This window comes from Colias philodice, chromosome 9 (assembly GCF_061535455.1).
Source record: "Colias philodice isolate Cphi_HAF_F1 chromosome 9, ilColPhil1 Martin Lab GWU primary, whole genome shotgun sequence".
Classification (NCBI taxonomy): Eukaryota; Metazoa; Arthropoda; class Insecta; order Lepidoptera; family Pieridae; genus Colias; species Colias philodice.
The window spans coordinates 3567731-3584884 of record NC_143094.1 but is presented as its reverse complement, the minus strand read 5'-3'; the positions used below and the strand labels follow the sequence as shown (position 1 = coordinate 3584884).

General features: G+C 32.3%; 1 protein-coding gene across 2 annotated transcripts; it reads left to right on the top strand.

The window, feature by feature from the left end:
* Positions 1-2112: 2112 nt before the first annotated feature.
* Positions 2113-16347, top strand: LOC149485725 (annexin B9-like). 2 transcript variants are annotated; one of them, XM_089698994.1, is made up of 10 exons: positions 2113-2340; positions 2447-2902; positions 5647-5823; positions 8753-8957; positions 10706-10785; positions 10932-11004; positions 11278-11451; positions 11917-12098; positions 13119-13530; positions 14965-16347. In XM_089698994.1, exons 1-9 carry the CDS (start codon positions 2326-2328, stop codon positions 13173-13175), a joined length of 1419 nt encoding a protein of 472 aa, XP_089555120.1. In that variant the 5' UTR covers positions 2113-2325; the 3' UTR covers positions 13176-13530; positions 14965-16347. The 2 variants fall into 2 exon arrangements, with proteins under 2 accessions (XP_089555120.1, XP_089555119.1); XM_089698993.1 differs by lacking the exons at positions 13119-13530; positions 14965-16347 and having other exon boundaries at positions 11917-12209.
* Positions 16348-17154: the final 807 nt, after the last annotated feature.

Below are 17154 nucleotides of genomic sequence, written 5' to 3'. Positions count from 1 at the left end.
CTCTTGCATGTTTTTTTTTAATGGGTAGCAATAAAACGAGTGACTGTAAATTACAGTTCTAAGTGTCAAAATTAATTAATTTGGGTTATAGAATTACTAAGTGAGCGACTGACTTCGAGTGACGAGAAATCAACAGAACAGCAACTTACAAACATTAATTTGAGTTACTTAAAATACAAAATGAGCAGCTTCATAATATTTGAGCGACCTAATATTTGTTTGAGTGTCAACGTTACGTCCTGCATTTTTTTCAATATTTGGCAAATGTATTTTTTATACTGAGCGGCATTTTATCTTAAATGAAGTGTTTCGAATACATAAACCACTTTGAAAAATACACTAATGAGCAGAGTATAATGAGCTCACATTTAAAAAATAAAAATAAGATGAAATAACTATTTGAAGAAACACTATTCTATTAGTTGAGAAATTTTATTATTGAAATATAAGGGTAATTAAATAAAACAATGAACTCCGTAAAAATAAAGTAATATGCATGCACGAAATGCGACCATTTTTGTTTGTTTTTTAAAAGCGATTCGCTTCTGGCACTCGCCAGCCGCTGCCGCGGCACGCTCGCTTTGCTCGCTCGGCTCGTGCGTTGTTTATTAAAGTCTAACCTAACCTAACCTAACTGTTTTCTATTGAAAAAACCATTCGCTTCTGGTATTCGCCGGCGCTACCGCGGCACAAACTTAAATGACAATAAACAATTTCTTAAAATATTCTGAATTTTTAATGTTTTATGGACTCTCTAAGATATTTTATACGATCTGGCCAAATGTCGATGACCAAATCGAAACGATAACGACGATCAAACTATGTTGGCCATTTCATGAAATGAGCAAATCTACGATATGGCTACGACACATACATATCTATTGAAAAATTCGGGACAGTCGCACGATCCTTTTTGCCAGTCGATTCGTCGCCCCGCCCCCATTCGAATTCGCGCGCATTTAAAAATCTGTAGTTTTCATTAAAAAAGCGTATCAAAATAAAAAAACATAAGCCCTCAAATAGAATATCAGTAACCAATAATCATTAATAAAGCAGCTTACAAAACTTTGCTCAAAGTGAACTTTTTAGTAGTTCGCTAAGTATAACCTCACTTAGAAAAATCGAATCTATCTTAATATTGAAGTTGCCCTCTCTGTATTTCCAGTCGCTCACTTAGTAATGAAGTCGCTCGGATAAAATTTTAATATCTGAAATGGATTTATCACAATCCACTTTTTGTAAGCTCGTTCTGGATTTTATTATAAATCAATATTCGTCGTCAGTTTAGTTAATTTTTCGCTTAGTCAAATTCATATCGCTCAAGTTATTAAAACAGTATGTCATCATCAGTCGCAAAGTTTTTTTTTGTTCGCTCGTTTTATAATTCCCCTTTTTTAATCCTGATGTTTTTTTCTTTGGTTACCTACTTGGTTACCTAATAATTTCAAGATTACAGCACAGATACCTACACTGTAAAAAAATGTGTATATTTTTGGAAATGGGTATTTTTAATAAAAAATTAAAATAAGTATAAAAAAATGTATGCGTGTACTAGTGTACACACGTAAGAAGTGAAACTTCTTAATGACCTTATTTTTCAAAAAGTTTACTATATGCAACTTTACAGAAATATGTCGAATCACGCGTGGTAGGGATAAGAAAAAGATGGCACGTAACGGAAAAATGTCACGCGTAATGAAAAAATGTTACACTAATTTTTTTTCCAACCCCGTAAAGTAAAGTATTAAAGAAGTTTCACTTCGATAATATAATATATAACAATTCAGTGATTCAATCTCGACAATAATTATTATTATACTCAGAATATTACTGTTTTAATCTACAATTTCCTTGACATGAAAATTGATAGTTACCTTATTTTACAATTGTATAGTGTTGTGTTAAGTTGTACATTTTCTACAGTCTACATGAAGACAAGAAACATTTTATCGTAATTTAATGCAATTTATACACATTTTTTATAAAGATTTCTTTTTCATACTGGCATCACAGCAATTGTTATAATTTACCTGTTGTAAATTGTCAGTTGTCACTGTCACTGTGTCAACTGTGTGACAGTCTTACGTCCTATGGCTGTAGTCCGTACGCGTCGCGTCATTATAATATAGTCATCAATCATCATAGAACTAGGTTGAATCTTACCAAGAATCCTTGTGTTCTGATCGCTCGCCAGCTCATTGTTCACGAAAAGTTTATTTTTATAGTGTTTTAATTTTTATATATCGGCGTTAGTACTTTTGTACTTACCGTGTTCATTTAACGTGTGTACCGATTTTGGAGACTTGTGCAACGTATTCATATAAAATGAACCCATACCAAGTAAGTAAATACGTGAGTGTAAATAAATGCATGGTCGGTAACCTTGTTTTGTTTATCACAAATTCAAACAGAATCAAGAGAGATTTAACACCGCTTTCGTTTTAAGGGGCCACCGCAGTATCTACACAATATCGGGTTTAGCAACAGAGCACCACAGTCATTTGGAAATCCAATGCCAATGCCGGGTTTCCCCACTACGGGTTACCCGGCGCCACAACAGGGCTACCCAAATGCTCAACAACCTTATCCACAAAGTAGTTATCCTGGTCAGGGGTATCCACAGAGCCAGGGTTACGCACAGCAGAGCCAGGGCTATCCACAACAGAGTCAGGGTTACGGTCAACAAAGTCAAGGCTACCAACAACAGGGTTATTCAATGCCAAATACTGCTCAAGGGTACCCAAATGCTCAAGGGGGGTACCCCGCAGCTCAACCTGGGTATGGCCAAGCTGCATCTCAGGCAAGTGCTGGCTATCCCCAGTCAAACCAATACCAAGGATACCCTCCTGCACAAAGTCATCAAGCTTATAATGTATCAAGCCCAGTAGTTAGCCAACCAAAGGTATGTTAACTTCATTTTCATGTGCTATGTGCTAAATCTATTTGTGATAAGCAAAACATTGGTGCTTTGACTATGCTTTTGTGTGTAAGACTAACCCGCTTGAATCCTTTTGGCAGAATGTTTTAATTTGATCACAATTTCTATATTAACTGCTCTATATGCCTCCCCGTGTTTAAACATTGTTTGTATTTAGTTAAAATTTCAATTTGGTAACAGAATTAAAGAGAAACTTAACTATTTATTTTGCATTTCCTTCTTGAACACTTGAAAATAATGTGTAACATCTTGTTAAATGATTACTATTATGTTTGTTAGTAATCACTACAGAAAAAGTTCTTTTATTATAGAATAGGTTTTTTTTTCTTTACTTATGCTCATTATAAATTTTAATAACAAGTTCCTTATATCTCAACATAACAGTAAAAAATAATTACTACTTTCTTTTTACCACATTGAATTATCTTTTAATTAAATATGTATATTAAATATTCATAATCATAATTAGAGGTGGTGACTAATTGTCAATTGTTTTTTTTAAGTGCTATAAAGTAACAGTAATTTCATCACCTGTTCTGTGAATTTCATAATTAAGTAACATAAACTTCATTTGATTGCTCAAACGGGATCACTGATAGCCCGAAATCTAGGCCTTGGTCTGGCATGGTGAAGGATGCCGGTTCGAATTCCAACTTGTGATAAATTTATTTCTATTCTTCAAAAATTCCTCTTTTATAAAGCATTTGAATGCTATAAAACTATTATGAACTTCATTGTTACATTATCTAAATACTCATCATAATTTATAATTGTGAAATACTGTCTCATTATAATATCAATGAAATGATACATGTTATGAGTCAGAATTTACTATTTGTAATGTTAATTTGAATCTAACTATCTGTACAGTCTCACATGGCATACTGCCAGCATTTTTTGTTCTAGCAAATTTTTAGATCTCAATTACAAGCAAGCTATTTATGCTTTACATCTAAGCTATTACAATAATTTCAAGTTTTAATGCTATCAACCTAATTATATTTAACATTCAATATTTTTTTTTACATCATAAGCAGTAAATTAATTAAAAAAATAAAATCATGTTAAACTTTTAAAAAGTTGAATAAATACATAAATACTTATACAAATATAGACTCACAGCTATTTTTCATTAAAGAGATGTGAAAAATAACATTTGGATTAACTATATTATGTTTCTGTTGTATCATTAACACAAATATCCAAGTCATTAACTATTCCAATCCAAATGCTTGTGAGCATGTTAACAAAAATAAATAAATTGTTTAATTGTTTAAATTATAGCTAAAAGATATACTTAGTGTATATATTGTCATTACAGCTAAAAGATTTTTCTTTATATTGATAGACTTATTCCATATTATATTTTGCACATATAAAAACAAAGTGCTTTAAAAGTCCTTATACATAGCTTATAACAAGTGGTTTCTCCATAAATAAATTATCCAGTATGTAAACAATATGATAAGAGGTTGTTATCATGATAGAGAACAAGGACCTTTATCAATCTAACAACACAAGTACTTGATGAATCACTAATTAATAATGGCATGTTTACACACTTGAGGTGTTACGAGATACAAACAAAATTACCATGAAACTACCCACAAGAGTCCTCAATAATTCTAAGCTATATTGACACTTGACTTTCTTAATATGAACTACCTATATGTTTTCCTTATTGGAAAATTTGTATATAGAATGCTGTAGAATGCTTTTTAAAACATTCCATTTTAAGTAAGATTGTTCTAATATCAGTAAGTACACAATTGTTTCTGTTCTATAAAACATTTCCAAACTGTTCTACTATTCTACGTTAATGCTTCGCCTTTCCTTAATTCTTTAATTTCCTCCTACACGAAGTTTGCACTCTTAATTTGGTATAAAACACCTTCAAAGACGTTAAACAATTTCTATTATACGATGTTGGTGATACCTACACTCGTTTTGACTCTATTCAAGGAACAGTTTACGGCAATTACATTGTTATGCTCACTTCGTCTCTCCGCACACATTTATCACAATAACCTACGATTCAGTCTTGACTCCGATCTTCTCTATAATGGATGTAGAATCGAATAACCGTATTGTTTTCAAAATAAACGAATAATTGTGTTACTGTGGTGATGTAATGCGTATGCATTTGGATGCATGTGACTTTTGTATTTGTGAAAGTTAAAAGGGAATCAATTAATATGTCCTCGGCGACGTCTAATTCAAAACGGATTGCTTATAGAGCGTCATTGGGTGGAAGGCGTGGATATAAGTCATTTCGCTATACGGTATCTGCCTTATTTGATACGTTTATTGCTCTGCTGACATTTCTGTTTAGAATATCCTTTAATCATATGAGATCTGCGTTAATCGCCCAATAAAATGAATGCAACATAATGACTATAATGACCAACATGGGAAGTTATAGAATTTATCAGAGTGTAAAGATACTTCCGTTACAATATCTATTCTTGTGTACCTATCCAATTTATACTTACCTTAAAAATATCATGTTCCCGAATCTTGCAATCCAGCAAATAGTAAACACAATCGAAATTTGTAAGCTCTATAATGCAGTTGTGTGTAATTCTCTAATACCAAAAAATACTAATCATCGCATACACTATCATCAACATAACCACCTCCTTAACAATTCGAACCATTCGAACTTAAAAATATCTCAAATAACCCTACTAATTACTATTATTTTACAGTCAAAACCGACAGTAGTGCCAGTGAATCCCTTCGATCCCCGCGAAGATGCGGCCGTTCTCCGCAAGGCGATGAAAGGCTTCGGCACTGATGAGAAGTCCATCATCCAAGTGCTGACCAGACGCAGCAATGAACAACGTCTCCGGATTGCTTTTGAGTTCAAGACGTTGTATGGAAAGGTTTGTATTCACTTATGTTCATGTTTACGCTATTTGTACTAATGTTTCTGTAGTAAGTCTTGAGTATTTAACTCCAGATAAAATGTAGGGTTATTATTCATTTTTACATAATAATATAAACGACAGTTTAGGAAATTTGAAACTAGTACTTTTGAGCAAGCTAACTTCTCTATGACACAGAATATTTGTACCTAGAAATCGTGAGAAAATAAACACAAAGAAAATATATTCTTATAATAGAGTTCTTATTTAGTACGTGGTAAAAAAATAATTGTATGAATGTTCTGTATCTATACATATATGTAGTAGGATCGTCATAAGCAGTTAGAAATTAAAAAGCAGAATCTAATTATATCGGGTGTCATGATTTAGTTTTTATCCTTCTTTATTTACCTGTTATTTCATTGTTATTAATAGTTAATTAAATACTCAGTAGGTACATTACACATCGTCATTGACATAAACATAAGCGCATACGTGAATGTGGGAGTGATGCTTTTTTTCTTTAAAGTTAAATGAATCATAAAATCATCAACCGGCAAGGAAAGAAGATCTGCGTCAGTGTGAATCATAAATTTGTTAACTAGATAGAGCGTCATTGAACGTTTAAAGTTGTGTAATAACAAAATGTTTCATTATATTTACCGGTTGACGTAGATGGTCGAGATATTATCAGGGGTCAGAGCAACAGCCGTTATACGTACTTGAATAATTTATAACTACATAATTATTATAAATCCGAGTGTTAATATTTTCAGTATGGAATCTGTCAATATATAAATGTTAAATGTATAAACCGTTTTTCATTATAGGGCTTGCCAAAGAAGAACATAATATTATACGATACGCTTTATACATTACGCTCCTTGCTTTGTCTTTTAGTTAGATGATAAGAAAATATGAATCGGAAGGGCTTTATGTAGGTAAATACGTGCAATGCATGTATAGAGGTCGAGTACACTTTCGATTACTTAATATTCGCGGCGAACAATCGATATAATAGATATATTTTCAGTATGGAATCTGTCAATATATAAATGTTAAATGTATAAACCGTTTTTCATTATAGGGCTTGCCAAAGAAGAACATAATATTATACGATACGCTTTATACATTACGCTCCTTGCTTTGTCTTTTAGTTAGATGATAAGAAAATATGAATCGGAAGGGCTTTATGTAGGTAAATACGTGCAATGCATGTATAGAGGTCGAGTACACTTTCGATTACTTAATATTCGCGGCGAACAATCGATATAATAGATCCTCATATTACATGCGTTACATAATGATTACAAGACTTGGAAATATACTAGAGGTATACAACAATAAAAATGAATGAATTAAATTAAGTGCCCAAAATGGGCCCTTTTTTCTAAAAATAAGAAATTTTTTCGTAAAATAAGAAAGGTCGTTCATGCCTATTTGTGTTCGGATGCCAACTTTGCATAAAACTGGACATCTGAAAGTACCATTTTTATTTGAAACTAGACATATGTAATAGGTTTTAGACACATGGGTCTATGCGTAGGAATAAAATATATTATTATGACGTAAAACCACGTACCAGACTTTCGTCGGATGTCGTGCAATCGTGGTTGTCGTGGTTAAGGTCGAAACTACTGATTATGGTGCAATAGGGCTATTGCACCATAATCAGTGGTTTCCATTAATTCGTCAAATATTACAATTTACAGTAAATAGTACCTAGGTACCTAATGCTTTTATTTATCTAGACATAAATTTTCCAATTTTACGATGTCGCCGTCAACACACGCCTTCCATTAAGATATTGCTTTTACGGTTGTAAATTAGGGCGTTTGTCCACTACAAGGAATTTTACGGTCCGGCATTCCGATTTTTTACGGTCCGGTATGGCACGCAATTAATCTAAATACTAGCTTGTGCACTATACGTAATTTTACTGTCCGACATTTTACTTTTCCCTATTCCGGATGGTTTTTTGAGTTTACGAGTCGCTGTAGGTATAATTGTTTTCGAGTGCCCACTTGCTTGGATTTTACTCTTTTTATTGCATATGCCAATTGAAAGCAAGCTCTTGTTTTACTTTCTTTTAGCTGGCAATGAGATTTGAGAAGTCGGTATTGTTATTTTATATATACATTGACCAAGTATTGACCTATAATTATTATCTAAGTAAGTGTTGGTAAGTTAAAGTTCAAGTGGGAATAGATTTAGCTCCTCGTCACCGATTAAAATAAATAAGTGAAACACGCATTTTAAATCTCTTACGGAACTTTACTTTTTATTATAACGAAGTAATATAATATTTCACCTTCTATATTTTTACCTACTCGTTTCTTGTAAAATGCAAAAACAATCATTTATTATACCGCCATACTTCCTTGAACTGTACCGCACTGATCCGAGTAAAGACGGACAGGTGCACAAGCAATTCATCGGTTTTTTCATGCCACACCGGACCGTAAAAAATCGGAATGCCGGACAGTAAAATTCCTTGTAGTGCACAAGCGCCCTTACTCGTTTTAATTAATAGGCACTTATAAATTGGTGCCACGCCTAATTTGACAATGGTAACAAATATTAAAGTGATCGTGAATATTGTAATTTACATAATTTAATTATAATGATTAATATTATGTTATGTCCTGGGTTTAATTTCAATGTTAAATATTTAATAATAATTTATTAATTCGATGTGAATTTAAATAAGCAAGACTCTGCCTCTAGGACTGCCCCTACTGGAAGAAGAGTACGGATCTTTTTAAAAATAACTTTTTAATATAATACATGTGCTTATACAAATTATTAGATATAGACAAAGACAGAATAATATATTCCCGGTTGACAATTTACATAAAAGACCTATTTAGGCTAGGATCTTATAGCCAGTAGCAATTACCGCTTAGAATTTAATCCAGCATTATTAAAACACTACCTACATTCACAGGAACTCGTATCCGACCTAAAGAGTGAGACCAGCGGGAAGTTCGAAGACCTCCTGGTAGCATTGATGACACCATTACCCCAGTTCTACGCCAAGGAGCTGCATGACGCAACAGCGGGGATCGGAACTGATGAAGACGTGCTCATAGAAGTCATGTGCACTATGTCCAACCATGAGATACATGTCATCAAGCAGGCGTATACTGCCAGTAAGTTTGCGTACCATTAGGTTGAAGAAGGAAAATCCGTTTAGATCGTTTTTGTTTGGATGTCTATATTATGTTTTCTGTTCTATTTTTTCCAAGTCCTGTCGAACATTCGGTGAATATAAGTGACCCGAATAAACAATACTTACATTAAAAAATCTAATTCACGATGGAGGCTTATATTGACTTACAAAATAGATTGTCTAAAAGAGACTTGTCGAGTGTTTGTGTTTGAGCTGAAACTGTTTAATTTTATGGGACAAATAAAAATGACGGAATATAAATCTGTTTGATGGTTGCAGAATTGACATTTACGTTCATGTTTATAAAAATAAACATATAAGAACATTGTAGTACTCCATTTATTTAGGCCTTACTATTTGCATAGTGCCACTAGCATTATTTTAAAATACAGTTATTTCACTTATTTGAACCACGATGCACATGTTGATAATGTAAAATGGCCTTGATTTCCAATGAACAGTTTCCTGTCAAAGTACATGAGTGCCGGCAGAACTGGATTTGCAATAAATGGAAATTATCTGCTTGGTAACTTCCCCGATTTTAAGAGGATAATAGAAGATTCTGAGACTGTTGCGTTAATCATGCCTTGTTATGAGGAGTTCTAAAATAGACCCTGAGCACATGCTAATAAGATCTGTTTTTCAATGGTAGAGCCATGAAACAATGTAATAAAAATGATAACGTTGGGAATGGTACTGCAACCGGAAGGAAAACAGTTTAAATTGTTATTATGTTAGTCAGTCTCCCCGTACTTGTTTTAATTTATACATCTATAAATATACTTCTAGTGGTTTTACGTATTGACGTATACTGTATAGTACACGTTTTTCAGAACAATGTAAACAGAAATGTAAAGCTATAAAATAGTAAATGTAAAACATAAAATGACATAGTCGTTTGCCTAAGAGACTCAGAGTCACAAAAGCTATAATTTCCCGTACAATATGAAAAAAAATAACCACAGATTTATCTTTTCGTACTAACAATAATGCCAATTACCAATACGTAAATCCAGTCGATCTTACGAGACGGGGAAACACAATCGCTTGGTTGTCACCCAAACGGTGACGTAACGTGCTCTTACAAGCTCGTGACTCATGCCTACGTCATGCTATTGATTTTTCAAGTTCGCAATGCCTATAGTCATTATGGAGTTGATTTTTTGCAGCGAAATAACTAGTTCTTATTTCCTAGTCTTTGTGGAGTATACTTAGCCATTGTTTTATATCATCTGTATAGAAATATTCTATAAACTTTGTTCAGATTCAAAGCTCTAACTCAAACATTTATTTATTCAATTAGACTTCTTCTAGAAGTACTTTTGAAACGTCATAACATATTTTTTTTTACCATTGACCACCGATTCAGAAAGCTGTATCCATAGTGAAGAACCGACAAGAAATAAAACTATGATCAATTATTATTGATCATATGTACTTTTATTTCTTGAAAAACATACAAACGTATCCTTATCAGTAACGTATTCAACATTTTATCGCACGAATAATTATTATTTTAAGGAAAAAGTCTATTTTTTGTGGTATGAATTTTGAGTTCATTAAAATTAACTCACTAGATAAAACCGCTATTTTTTATATTTTATTTTTGGTTTGCTTGTACTATCATATATTTTATCTGTTGAATGATAGAAAAACATACAAACAACTAATGCGGCTATTTGTCACTTTCCAAAATAGTTTTTTAAAGAACTATAATATTTTTTCTAGTATACGGAACGCTTTTGGAAGATGATTTGCGAGGGGACACATCGGGCAACTTTAAACGGCTCATGACCTCTCTGTGCATGGTAAGTTGAACCTTAACACCTATAAAATAGAGAAGCATTTTGCTTTAAAATATATTATGCTAAAAACATACACCACATATGCCTATCTAACAACACATCACTCCTGATTCAACTGAAGATATTAAAGTAGATTCTTTTAATTTCAGGGTAATAGATCTGAAGATTTCCATGTTGATCAAGCGAAGGCGAGAGAAGATGCAAGAAGTCTACTACAAGCCGGTAAGTTTATATTATTAAAAAGTGCATGCGCACAATTTTAATAATAGATTAGTCATACTCTTGAATAAAGTTATCTATGTCCATTTTTTTATTATATTATAGCCAAATCGAATTAAAACCAATAAATATTCTTAAATTTACTCATCGATTATGTGTCGAAAAATCATTTAAACGACCGTAAAAGTCTTTCTACTATCAGCTATTCAGATGTTTTTCCTCGCATGAAAATTACATAAAAATCCCTCAATAATTATATATTTAAACAATTCCCAGGTGAACTGCGCCTCGGTACAGACGAGTCGGTATTCAACGCGGTACTATGTTCCCGCTCTTTCCCGCAACTGGCGGCCATTTTCCAAGAGTACCAGTTTCTTACTGGACATGATATCGATGACGCGATCAAGGCTGAGTTCTCTGGCGATTTGGAGAAGGCTATGCGTGCTATTGGTAAGATATTTTTGGTTTACATAACTTAGTAGTCATTTTATTTTGTATTCTTATTAACTTAAACGTAATAATATATGGTTCTTTAATTATAACATCTCAGAATTTGTATAGGTAATAATTCCAAAATTAAATGATAGATTCTATGGTAAAATGAAAAGCGATGATAAACTAATCGGATCCATTTACTTGCCAGAAAAGTCAATCACAATAATTGATGTGTATTGGATCTACCTATTCCAATTACGGACTTGATATTCATGAAGTCTTAAAATTTGGTACATGTCATGTTTACTATAACTAGAATGAAATAAGCGTAAGAGCTGATAAATTTAATTAATTCAAGTGAAACTGATCGCATAAGCTCGATTTCAACACATATATTATATCCTACTTCTCCCACACTTCCCATTTCTCCAAATATAACTATTTCGGCGGCTTAATACAATATTCACATTAATTTTCCAGTGAAAGTGGTCCGCAACAAGCCGCTGTTCTTCGCGGAAAGACTCCACAAGTCCATGAAGGGTCTGGGCACCAACGACCGGCAGCTCATTCGCATCATGGTGACGCGCTGTGAAGTAGATCTGGGCGATATCGCGGAGATGTTCCAGGCCAAGTACGGGGAGTCGCTGCAGAGCTGGATAGAGGTTAGTGTGGGCTTTAAAATGCCAATTTATCCAGGAGATTCATTAAAATTCCTTAGAAATAGGTGCCGGATTTCGTGTTCGTCCAAGTATGGGTAATCTGCAGAGCTGAAAAAAGGTAAGTTTAGGCTGTAATTCCAAATTACCCAGTACATTATGCTCTTCGCGGAAAGACTCCACAAGTCCATGAAGGGTCTGGGCACCAACGACCGGCAGCTCATCCGCATCATGGTGACGCGCTGTGAAGTAGATCTCGGCGATATCGCGGAGATGTTCCAGGCCAAGTACGGGGAGTCGCTGCAGAGCTGGATAGAGGTGAGTGTAGGCTTTAGGGTCGGTTCATATCTAACGGAATATGCGTCGCGTATTATCGGTCGCGTAACGCCAGAACTGATAAATGTATAGAAAAACACTCGACCGTTCACACTATTATTGCACGCCTCATAAGCGAAGCGTTGAGGTGGGTACTACTGTCACTTCGCGCAAAACATCTGATTTTTCAAACTTAAAATGTCTTTATGTATCATACATTGCACTTGTAAGAATTATCTTACCCATTACCCATCTTATGTATTAACATACACACACATATTAAGAAAAAACACTATTTTTAACATTCATGATATTTTTGATGTCATTTTTGTTATTTAAACTAGTTAAAAAACAGTTTAAAAAAGTTCTGTCTTGGACGTCCGTGTGTCTGTATGTGCGGAGGATTTTCTTGTTAACACGATAGCGACCTAAATACTTTACTAATCGAGTCTTTTTTTTTCTCTTACGCTTGAGTATGCTCAGGAATAGAACCCTTTCATTTTTCAGGATCTGATTCGATGTGGTTTAATTGTTATTAAATAAACAAAAATAATAATTAATAAATAATTATTTAAAAAAAATTATGAGGCGTGCACTTTTGGATTTTCCAAATTATTTTGTACTATTATTATATATTTTGGACGGCCTTTTAATAGCCTGTTCTAAGTTCATATAGGAAGTAATTTTATTAAATGTTTTATTTTCTTTCAGGGTGACTGCTCCGGACACTACAAGAAATGCCTCCTGGGATTACTAGGTTTATATTAACCTAGCTTAAAATCACAAATAATATTATGCACTTACATGCATAATTATGTAATAGTCTAAGAGCTAGTTGCTAATAACAGAACATAATATAAGATTGTCTTTTTCGTTGTTCCATAGTGTAAGTGACTGTTAAAACCTTTTTTCTACAAGTATTTTGGTCATTAACTAAATTATTATTAGGTACTACGTGTACTGGATTTTGTTAGCTAGCTCTTGGACTATAAGCATTGTGTCAATCTCAAATTGTTTTTAGTTTATATTTTTATTAATGTCAGTGTCATCTATCGATCTGTTTCGCAAGTTGCTTAAATAGGTGGCAATAATTTGTAACTTGATTTTACAGTAGTAGACTAGAGTAGATAATTTTTGAAACAAAAAAAAATCGCAGTCGGATGAAACCCATTAGAAAAGGAGGGGAATATGATAAAAATGTAAGGAAAAATAAATTACGGTCAATCCGAGTTCGGGAAGCGGGAGGGGGGAGCTTATAAGAGAAAAAAATGTTTTCTCTCGATTTCCGACAAAACTACAAGTCCTATAGAAAAAAGTTCAATGGCAAAGTTGTAGGTAATTAAAAGTTCTACAACTTTTGTATTCACAACTTTTTCACATAACCTAAAAATTTAGGTGAAAAATTCAAAAAACCAAGTTTTTGGTCTTTTATTTCTATCTACTTCAAAATTTATTTTTTTTCTACGAAATTTGGTGGAAACTTACTTTATTATGTCCCAAATACACTGTAATTTATTTGATTGAAAATATTTATTTTTTCGCCTTATTTTGAATGAATACCAAAAAAACAACCTAATTTTCAATCGAAAAGTCACCCGTCAAAATATCAGCTTTTTTCAAAAACTTGGGGTGCCTTTTATTCATTGAAATCTCTACTTTCATATGGTGTAAAAAAAATAAACACCACCATAGTAAATGTTCTCAGGAAATGCATACAAACAGTCTGAAAATTAGCTTTTACTAAATCAGGCACACTTCTCGAACTACCTGAAATGTTTTTATCGACATCATTTTGCTTTTGAATATGCTGTAAAATATTAAACTTAGAACAGATAATTATTTTTCTTTTGAAATATTACCGAAAAGCCGATACAAGAGAAGATATAGAGTTCAAGAAGTGTGCCTGATTTAGTAAAAGCTAATGTTCAGACTGTTTGTATGCATTTCCTGAGAACATTTACTATGGTGGTGTTTATTTTTTTTTACACCATATGAAAGTAGAGATTTCAATGAATAAAAGGCACCCCAAGTTTTTGAAAAAAGCTGATATTTTGACGGGTGACTTTTCGATTGAAAATTAGGTTGTTTTTTTGGTATTAATTCAAAATAAGGCGAAAAAATAAATATTTTCAACCAAATAAATTACAGTGTATTTGGGACATAATAAAGTAAGTTTCCACAAAATTTCGTAGCAAAAAAATAAATTTTGAAGTAGATAGAAATAAAAGACCAAAAACTTGGTTTTTTGAATTTTTCACCTAAATTTTTAGGTTATGTGAAAAAATTGTGAATACAAAAGTTGTAGAACTTTTAATTACCTACAACTTTGCCATTGAACTTTTTTCTATAGGACTTGTAGTTTTGTCGGAAATCGAGAGAAAACATTTTTTTCTCTTAAAAGCTCCCCCCTCCCGCTTCCCGAACTCGGATTGACCGTAATTTATTTTTCCTTACATTTTTATCATATTCCCCTCCTTTTCTAATGGGTTTCATCCGACTGCGATTTTTTTTATCTTTTCATTATTTTCAAAGGCACCCCAGTCTATAGGTTTAAAAGCTGTATTTATTTGTATTTTTCTATATAGTAGAAGTTTCATTTTTGGCTTTTACCGTCCAATTTGATCTGATGAATATATTAACTCCATATTTACGTTTTGATACAAAATTATTTTATTATTGAAATATAATACACTACTTTTTATTTATATAATATCTGAAGAAGTATTCATAGATAAGTTCTATGTTAAAATAAGTACAATTAAAATACCTAAATGTCTTGTTTCTAATTAGATTACTGTGCCTTGTGATCTTTATTAATATTTGAGAAAAAAAAAACAAATTAATTCATGTTGAAGTAATTTAACCGGATTTAAAACGCATTCTCAATTAAGATGTCTCAATATTTGTGACCACACTCGCTCTTATAATTGCACAAAAAGCTGTTTATTATTTAATGGGAATAAAACGCGTTTTAAATCCGTTAAAAGTTGTTTAAAATATTTAATACTCGCGTTAATACAATGTGTACTGTGAGACTTAAATTTTATGCCCCAGAATGTTTCAAATTATAATTATAATAATTAATATTTTTAATTCAAATTAGCTAAGATCTTTAAAAAATAAAAAATTAATCCCAGTTTTAAGAAGTTTTTCTACAATACTAAGTATATTTCAAAGAATTTATATGTTCTCACACACGTTGGTGCATTTAAAAAAGACTTAAATTTTGTATTCGTAAATTTTAAACCTATACACGAACCCAGCGATTAATTGTAAAATTTAACATTTTTATAACGCCTATTGCACCTAACCCTGTAAAATAAGTTATATTGAGAGGAATACGTAAACTTGAGAGTGAGCCTACAGGTTCTGAAAATTATCTATTAGCTTTTATATTTTTATAAATTGTAACATTGTGTTTTTGAAGTGAAACTTCTTTAGGCGCGTTGAGAGTAAAATTTCAAGGTCGCGTCATGGCAATACCGTCACGTCAGTGTATGGCGACGATTTTGGTATCTTTGAATATGCCAAAGAAGTTTCACTTCTAACACGCTCTTTTTTTAACAATATTATAAAAATTAAATCACGCCGTTTTTTATAACACATAGGTACACAAAATTTAGGAGTAAATACATTTTTTATTCAAACACATAATTTTAATACATATAATATAATTATTTTCAACTTGGGCTCACTCTACAAATATATAAAAAATCACAATGTATCTCATATTTTATTCTCCTTTTATGTGTTAAACAGCGAATCTCCTATATAATATGATAACATTACATAATATTACTAAATAGTAAATAATTTACCTAGTTATGCTTCATGTGCCTTTCAACTGTTCGCGGCCAATATATATTTTCAGTGTTATATTTATGAATATTTTCAATTGTACACTTAAATGTTATACGATATAATAAATGGATCTCTTCATAATATTATTGTTTTATTTTGATTCAAATTAACTGAGTATATTCGCCGTTTATAATAATTTTTAATCAACAAGGGATCTTTATTGTTTGTATCTTTCATCTTGGCACAGCGACTTGTTTCCATCGGTACGGTTACTTCTCAGGAAGTGCTGGTGCGAATTTAATAATATTACAGTGTTTTGATAGCCTTTTTTCCGAGGAAATAAAACGCTACAACAAATAAGAGCAAAACGCCAATAAAAAATATTGCGAATATAATAAATCTTCGTCAATTCTTCCTTATCCAAATCTCAAATACAAAAGTCAAGTTCCCTATCTCTTGTGGAGTATCGGGCAGATGCATTGTGTCTTATTCACTGTTCGGTTTTCTATACGGATAATAGGTGAACAGCTTTATGTATCCTGCCAGACATAAAATGAATGATCAAAATCCATTCACCCAGTCGAAAGTTAACACAAACAATAAAAAACAGTCGAACTGAGAACCTCTTTTTATTGAAGTCGCTTGAAAATTAATTTTAAATGGAATATGGTAAGTATATTGTTTTGTCACAGGTCCCATGTGCAACCCCATGGATTTTCTTTTTTCAACACCCCAAGTGTATCGGGGTCGTATGACATGAAAGAATAATTTTTAGAATCGGGATTTGTTTTTTTTTAATTGATATGTTACACACTAAAGAATAATATAAACTTATAACTATCAAAGTATTAAGTTTTGATTATTCATTTATTGACTGTAAGTAAGACTGTTAGGTAACTAACTATACATACATATATATATATATATATATATATATTTCGTTACT